The sequence below is a fragment of the Podarcis vaucheri genome, assembly GCF_965113315.1.
Source record: "Podarcis vaucheri genome assembly, chromosome: Z".
NCBI classification, from domain to species: Eukaryota; Metazoa; Chordata; class Lepidosauria; order Squamata; family Lacertidae; genus Podarcis; species Podarcis vaucheri.
In genome coordinates, this window is record NC_138758.1 from 42,862,432 (window position 1) to 42,870,931 (window position 8,500).

The window sequence follows — 8,500 nt, forward strand, 5'->3', positions numbered from 1 at the left end:
GGCTGAACTTTGACTTTGTGTGTGTGCATAAGACCATCTTCTCTGTCGTGAAGTTCACTGGGTGGACTTTGGGCTGGTCACACCTTTCCTGCCTAGCCAAGTTGCAGAGTTGTTAAGCTGGTGTCCATGGGGGTGTTTCCAGTTTGTCTTGAGGGTTTGTTTGTTTGTTTAAAGGAAGCCTGGGATATAAAGAATAAACAGTTAACTAAAATAACTAGGAACTTCTAAATCAGGTTTGAAAAAGAGAGTTTAAAAATGTTTGGAAAGAGGGGCTGCTGGCTGACGCAGAACCCCGCATATATTAAGGAAAATAGAAACATCGCCACCCGACCCCACCCCCACTCACCTTTCCCCCTCCACCCCTTTCCCCCATTTTCTTCCCAATGTCTCAACAAATGAAACTGATTTGTAAAAAATGTTACTTGAAGAAAGAGAGAGAGAGAGAGAGAGAGAGAGAGAGAGAGAGACATTGCACATGCTTTTGTAAACCAAGAAAATCTTTAATAAAAATACATTAAAAAAGAAAAAAGAAAGAGGGGCTGTTGAAGAACATGTCTATCTGGGGCTGTTCATAGTCCATGCAAACACCAAATTAAAAACAGACTTTGATGCAAAGCACACAGAACTGAACATTCCTAAGAATATTTACATTCTGAAATTTGATATCCATACTAATTATGGATTGTATGGATTTCATCATGCCGTTTCTGGAACATCGATTTTATCTTGTCCCTTTTTTAAAAAAATAATAATACTGTACCATTTTCCTACTATGTATGCTCCATATTTTATTCTGCAATGTACATTGCTTAGAGAGCTATGATTGCAGGTGATTCGTGAATATTTTAAACAAATAAAAACAATTGGCATTTGTAAGGCAGCTTACAGTATCTGCCTGCTTTTCCTTTTTTTAAAAAAGAAAGCAACAATTTTCTAGTCCTTATGACCTGCACAACATAAGGCCCACTTGCAGCTCCCCCAAGGATTTTGGGTGGCCACTGCAAAAAATGTAGAAGAAAGTAAAGAAGTAATGAGTGGTTTTCCATGCACCACTTGAACTGCCTTCTGCTATTGTGCCCAATGTTTTTCTTCTAGGGGAAAAAGGTGCTGGTACTGCATACCCCTGAGTACCCCCAGAATAAAAGCGCTGATCGTGCTCATCGTGTAATTTGGTGGGTGGGCTGCCTCTCCCGTTTGTCATGTAACCCACAGCAACCAACCATTGCCAATCTATCTCTAGTTCGAGAGGAGTGAGAGTCATATATTTCTGCTGTGTTTTTGGTCGTTACTGGCACTGAACAGGGGCCAACGCAGCTGACACCCGCTATGTGGTGAGCGGCAGCAACAGGAGGGCTTCTTACCCCACCCTTGCTGCCCAGCAGCCCACCAAGTTAATTTATATTAATTGAAATTTCCCTTTTTAATAATACGGTTTATTCGCAAAACAGTTTAATCATTAATTATACCTTTACGCGGGTGGCGCTGTGGGCTAAAGCCTCAGCGCCTAGGGCTTGCCGATCGAAAGGTCGGCGGTTCGAATCCCCGCGGCGGGGTGCGCTCCCGCTGCTCGGTCCCAGCGCCTGCCCACCTAGCAGTTCGAAAGCACCCCCGGGGGCAAGTAGATAAATAGGTACCGCTTACCAGCGGGAAGGTAAACGGCGTTCCGTGTGCGGCTCTGGCTCGCCAGAGCAGCGTTGTCACGCTGGCCACGTGACCCGGAAGTGTCTCCGGACAGCGCTGGCCCCCGGCCAATAGATGTGAGATGGGCGCACAAACCCCAGAGTCTGTCAAGACTGGCCCGTTCGGGCAGGGGTACCTTTACCTTTACCTTATACCTTTACTTGGAAATTGGTCCAAAGACGTTTAGCCTGTTTTAATTTTGGCCCCTACCTACTGCCAAGTTGTGCAGGTCTGCCTTATGGAAAGGGCCATGAGGTGAAGTGATTGCCTCAGGTGGCAAGATCCACCAGGGCAGCAGATCCTGGTGTCAACCTTTCCCCCAACCCCCACCTTATTCCTGATGTAGATCTTCCCTCACCATTTCTTCCCTGGTGGGGAGGGAGGTGCCATTTTGGGGTCTGCCTCAGGTGGCAAAATGTCTTGGTTTAGCCATGCTTATGGTTGTAAAATGCCCCACATCACCCTCCTCCCCAAAGCCATCAGAAATCAAGAAGATGTACGGTTTTGGTTTTACTTCTAATGTTTGCAAAACATATGCATGTCAAAACCTTTTCCTAGAGTAGAATGAGATTTTGGCAAAATATTTTTGTTGTTCTTTTCTAGTGCAAGTCATAAGAAAGTGTGTTTGCGTGGGTGTTTAAAAGGTGGGGGGAAGTACATTATATGCCATGTCTTGACTCTTTTCTCTTTGGAAAACAGCTTCAGCTCCTACATCCTTTGAGGGTCCCTTTGGGAAGGTCTTGCACCAGGTCAAAGCTGTGATAGAGACACCACGGTTTTCCAAGGATCACAAATGCAGCAAGATATTCTATGTTCTCTGCCCGCTGAACCTGAATGACATTCCTGAGATTGAGGTAAGGGTTGGTGGGAAGGAAGGAAGGTGGTAGGCACCCCCACACCTTGCTTTTCAATCCCAAGGTATAGATCATTAAACCACTTTAGGAATTCCGTGAGGGGAATAGGAATCTCCTTGCCATCTTCAGCAACCTTAAACTATAGTTCACAGGATTCTTAGAGGAGGAGCCAACAGTGGCGTAGCGTGGGGGGTACAGGGGGGGCCGGCCGCACCGGGCGCAACATCTGGGGGTTAGGGTTAGGGGCGCAAATCCACGGGTTAGGGGGCGCAAATTACTTGCCTTGCCCCGGGTGCTGACAACCCATGCTACGCCAGTGGGAGCCAATGATGGTTCAAAGTGGCCTCATAGTGCTTTAAATGAATAGTGCAGGTGGGGCCTAACTCAGTGGCAGGCAGGCTGTGTTTTCCCTTCTCATCCTAGTGTCCCTTTTCTGCAGCAGCCAAACACAACATCGATCACAAAGAAGTTCAGCTACAAGCTCGTTAAAACTGGCAACGTGGTCCTGACAGCCACCACAGACCTCAAGGGCTACGTTGTAGGGCAGGTCATCCAGTTGCGGACAGACATTGAGAACAAATCAGGCCGGGACACCAGCACCATTGTAGCCAGCCTCATCCAGGTAACCGGGCTAGACTTTTGGTAGTGTATTTTAGGTGCTCAGCTTTGCTTGAGGGGCACTTGTTCATTTTTCGTTCCCTTGCTGCAAATGCAATCTTAGGAACATAGGAAGCTGTCTTTATGAAGAATTAGGATTAGCTGTTGATGAATCCAAGGCAAAACTATAGGGTTGTATTCAACTGAGTTCTCCTCAGAATAATAGGCCCATTTTGGAGTACTTGGGGTAGGTCTGGATGTTGTTGTTTAGTCGTGTCAGACTCCTCGTGACCCCATGGACCAGAGCAGGCCAGGCACTCCTGTCTCCCACTGCCTCCCGCAGTTTGGTCAAGCTCATGCCGGTAGCTTCGAGAACACTGTCGTCCCCTTCTCCTTGTGCCCTCCATCTTTCCCAACATCAGGGTTTTTTCCAGGGAGTCTTCTCTTCTCATGAGGTGGCCAAAGTATTGGAGCCTCAGCTTCATGATCTGTCCTTCCAGTGAGCACTCAGGGCTGATTTCCTTCAGAATGGATAGGTTTGATCTTCTTGCAGTCCATGGGACTCTCAAGAGTCTCCTCCAGCACCATAATTCAAAAGCATCAATTCTTTGGCGATCAGCCTTCTTTATGGTCTGGATACAACCCCTTATTTTCCCCTTCTCCCCAACCCAGAAAGTTGCCTACAAATCCAAGCGGTGGATCTATGACCTGAGGACCATAGCGGAAGTGGAGGGTTCTCCCGTGAAGGCCTGGAAGCATGCAGAATGGAGAGAGCAGATCCTCGTCCCAGCGCTGCCTCAGTCCATCCTGCAAGGCTGCAGCCTCATCCATATTGACTACTACATCCAGGTAAGGTCCAAGTTCTGCTGAGAACTATGAGCACAGGTTGTGGGCTACAAATATAGCAGAGGCAGCAGGGGGCCTTTTTCAGCCCGAGGGCCACATTTCCTCCTGGGCAGCCTCTGGAGGGCCAGAAGCAAAATGGGCGAGGTAACAAGGAAACAGGTGTATCAGGCAGCACATATATTTTGTAAATAATAATAAAAAACACCTTCCAGGCACCAACATCCCTAGGGAGGGATGAAATGTAGACCTGAGGGCTAGACAGAGAGGTCTGGAGAGCCATATTCAGCCACTGGGACTGACACTTCCGCACCCCTGATGTATGGGTCCTTGGTCTGACCTCACAGGACTGTTCCTTATAGAGTCATAGAGTTGGAAGGGCTCTAAGGGCCGTCCAGTCCAAACCCCTGCAATGTCCTCATGCTTGTGTCATATTGTTGTCTCCCTGCCCCTAGGTTTCCCTGAAATCTCCTGAGGTTTCTGTTGCTCTCCCGATCTACATTGGCAACATCGCTGTGAACAGGATCCCCCTCAACCCGACCCGCTCGGTCCCTCACGTCCCGTCGCCCGTGATCCCGAGTGCACCACCGGTGGACGAGGAGGCTGCCGGTGGCTACCACCCCATGGACAACATTTCCATCCCCACCAAGAGCCACTCCCAGCAGCAGCCTTTCAGCTATGCACCAGGCTTGAGCTTCCCGGAAGCAAGGCTGGACTCTGAGCAGGGCAGCTCGCCCAACCACCCCACACTCTGCCTCTCGACAGGAGCGACGATCCCTTACTACGCCGAGGGGACGGTGGTTCCGGTTCCCACAGCCAGCTCCCTCATCCTGCCTCCAGAGTATAGCACCTGGGGTTACCCCTACGGTAAGCGCCTGCCTAGCCTCAGATAGGATTCCCTGGCTGGGGCAGAGACCCCAGGGGTTGTGCTGTTTCCCATATGGGCAGCAGTGTGTGATGCCTATGGGGACTGGTGGGGCAGAAGGGCAGGGAGGTCAGCAGCCAGTGGCACCAGAGCAGATGACAGACAAAGCCAGTATATTCTATCTTTGTCTCCTCCTCTCTGCTGAGTTCTGAAGGGCAACACCAAGACTAAAAAGGAAGGCCCACAGCTCTGTGACAGAGCACCTGCTTTGCACGCAGAAGATCCCATGTTCAGTTCCCAGCATCTCCCAGAAAGAACAGGAGAGTCTCTTTCCTGGGGAATTTGCTACTAGGCAGCCTCAACAGTACTGAACTGAATGGACCACTGGCAGCTTCTTATGTTACTCTGGCTGCAGACAGTTAGAGCTCATGGACCACTGATCTGTGGACCATAACAACATCAGAAGGCCAGCAACCCATCTAGTCCAGCATCCCATTCTCGCAGTGGCCAACCAGATGCCTGCAGGACCTGAGCTCCAGAGCCTTCTCCCTTGTGCAGGTTGCAGCAACTGGTACTCAGAATCATTGCTGCCATGGAGGAAGAGCAAAGCCATCATGGCTAGTAGACACCATTAAATTTACTCCTCTGTTAATTGGTCTAATCCTCTTTTGAAGCCTTGCAAGTTGGTGGCCATCACTGCCTCCTGTGAAGTTAAGTTCCGAAGAATGACTAGGGAATGACTAGGGACTGACTGTGTGACCAGTTTGAAAACCTCTGATCTAGATGGCTTTCAACTTCTCTCTCTCTTTTGCTTCCTTGCAGAGGCACCCCCTTCATATGAACAAAGTTGCAGCAGCGCAACCTCCAGCCTGAGCAATGGCAACTAGCCACGAGCTCACAACTTGATGTCTGGCATGCCAAGCTGGGAGAAAGGACAGTACAAAACATTGCCTGGAGGGGGCGCTCTCTCCCCCAGCAATAGTTCCCTGGGCCATGGCTGCCTTGCACAACAATCTCTTTCCTTGTGCTGTACAGTCCATCATCTTACTTGCTGCTTTATAATCTGAACACCCGTGATGCCTTATCTGAAATGTGGGAGTCATCGTGTATGGAAAGATAGAGGTGTGTGCAGATCAGTGTGTGTGTGTGTGTGAGAGAGAGAGAGACAGAGAGAGAGAATGAACGAACGAACAAATGAATGAATGAATGTACATATGTATATATTTTGAGTGCCACCCCATATCTGTTGTGTGCTAACCAAAAAAGGTGTGTGGGTGTAAACAAATTGCTTCTCTGCTGGGCATCCTGTGATTTAAGCCCAGTGCGCCCTTTTGCACTAGCTTGCCCTCTAGAGAACAGTACAGGCAGTGCAGGAAGAGCTGCTATCAACATTCCTTCTGATGTAGGGCAACTGGCATTTCCCTGCCATTTTTTTAAAAAATGTGGCATAGCACATCTGATTTTTACTCTGGGTGCTTGTAGTAGTTCCATTTTTGGCTTTTGAGTGCTTGTAGTAGCTACCATTTTCCCTCTCTCTGCCACCCCTGTAATCCACAGACTGGAGACAACTGACAATCACAATTCTATCCTAACTCTACCTCTTTGACTGGGCTTCTCCCAGGAAGTGAGTCCAGATGAAGGAGGGGAAGGAGGAGAGCTTTTTGGAAAAGAAAAGAAAAACATACAGTTTGTTAAGCAGAATTCCAAATAGTTAGGAGCTTTGGGTAGTGATGCACTTGATCCATTGGACAACAGTGGGTGGGTGAGAACAGGTCTCGTGCTGCTCTCCACAGTGAGTGGTTCTGCAGCTTTGCAGCTCATGGCCAGTAGAGGTGTGAGGCTGGTTGGCTATATTCCTTCTGGAGTTCCTTGCCTCCTCCTTCAAATAGAAAGTTCTGGCTGCTTACTGGGATAGCAGTTTTAAAAGTGGACTAGCTGTTGCCCAGAGAGGTTCCTGGCCTCTGCAATCTCAATGTTACAGAACAGCCAATGTCAAACTCCTTTTAAAGCAGGGCTTCTGACACACTGTGTGTGTCTGTGGGTTTGTGGGGGTTTATTTTTCCCATGGCTATTTACCACTTTGGGCATTATGTTTTTCTGTGTGTGCAAGTCTGATCTGCTAAGCGCCACCTCTGGAGTAGTGAAGCCTTTTTTCTTTCTCTCGGCCAGCCTCTCTTCGTGAGCTCCTTCAAGTTTGCTGGGTGGCTGATCCAGCAACATGGACATGCAAACGTTCACATTCCCAGCACCACGTGGTTTTTATAGGACAATTGATCCTCTTCCACGACCCTTTTTATTTGTGTCTTTTTCCAATCAGCTTTGTTTAAATGGTGAAACTTTGAAAACACAGATTTTAATGTATTTAATAAATTATTCTGAGACCTTGAATGTAAAAATGTCTTCTTTACTTCGCTCGCTCGCTCGCTCGCTCGCTCGCACGCCGCCGCCGCCCCCCCACTGCACCCCTCTCAGCATCTCTGATTGAATCAGGAGTTGGCCCTCTAAGTGCTGTTCCGAACAACTGCTGGCCTCATCCTGCCTGTGTGTGACAAGAGTTTTCCAGCAATGGAGGGCCACAGGTTCCCCATCTCTGGATTTAACCATAAATGTGAAGCAGGAGTCATTCTGCCTGTCCTGGCGTATTTTGCAAATCCCTCTGTTTCTGAAGGGACGCGGGTGGCTTGCCGATCAGAAGGTCGGCAGTTCGAATCCCCACGACGGGGTGAGCTCCCATTGTTCAGTCCCTGCTCCTGCCAACCAAGCAGTTCGAAAGCACGTCAAAGTGCAAGTAGATAAATAGGTCCAGCTCCGGCGGGAAGGTAAACGGCATTTCTGTGCACTGCTCTGGTTCGCCAGAAGTGGCTTAGTCATGCTGGCCACATGGCCCGGAAGCTGTACGCTGGCTCCCTTGGCCAATAAAGTGAGATGAGCGCCGCAACCCCAGAGTCGGCCACGACTGGACCTAGTGGTCAGGGGTCCCTTAACCTTTACCTTTTACTGTTTCTGAAACAGAAGAATGCTGGTGCTAATGTAGTCAAATCAGCAACCCCCCCCCAAGAGGGGGTGTATCAACAGGAGGTATAAGAAGTACCAAAAGTTGGCAGCCAGTGTAGGGTGGAGAGGAAAGAGAGACAGAGAATCTAGGTGCCCACGGTGAGATCTGGGTATGTTCAATGGACAATTGAGTGTCTGTAATGGGGATATGATGGGAAATGATTCAGGATAGATAATGGAATGGAGCAGCTGGAATTATGGAGAGCTAGCCCTTGAAATACTGTTGTTTCATTGCAAGCCCTCACCTGTCTTTAATTTGCAATGAAGTAATTCATTTGATGTATTTCATTTAATGAAAAGGCATATACACTCCTTGAATGTAAGAAAACCTTGAAACAGTTTAAAACATTCAAATTATTGCTTGAAAAGGAGCATTGTTTTTAAGACAAACAAAAACAAAAGATGATTGAAATCAACAGATAAAACCAAACTCAGACTTCACTTGCTACAGTGCTGAATGGCAATCCTGTACCACCCAGTTTCACAAACTGTACAATTTCAGCTGAGGCATAAAGCCAAGATGTACATGTCTGATCCACGTCAGATATAAAGCTCATGCTGGAGGACTTGATTTGCTTGTGAGGCATCTTCTGGTATCTCTTCCCTG

At 48.3% G+C, this 8,500-nt stretch overlaps 1 protein-coding gene across 2 annotated transcripts in view; it reads left to right on the top strand.

The window, feature by feature from the left end:
- Positions 1-7,227, top strand: part of ARRDC1 (arrestin domain containing 1) — a 52,492-nt gene extending 45,265 nt beyond the window's left edge. Inside the window, exons 4-8 of one of the 2 annotated variants that reach the window (XM_082208961.1) lie at positions 2,380-2,534; positions 2,977-3,156; positions 3,804-3,980; positions 4,430-4,841; positions 5,662-7,227. In XM_082208961.1, the coding sequence (XP_082065087.1) occupies positions 2,380-2,534; positions 2,977-3,156; positions 3,804-3,980; positions 4,430-4,841; positions 5,662-5,726 (989 nt within the window). In that variant the 3' untranslated portion in view covers positions 5,727-7,227. Of the gene's footprint in view, positions 1-2,379; positions 2,535-2,973; positions 3,157-3,803; positions 3,981-4,429; positions 4,842-5,661 lie in introns of both variants that reach the window. The other variant, XM_082208960.1, reaches the window with a different exon arrangement.
- Positions 7,228-8,500: the final 1,273 nt, after the last annotated feature.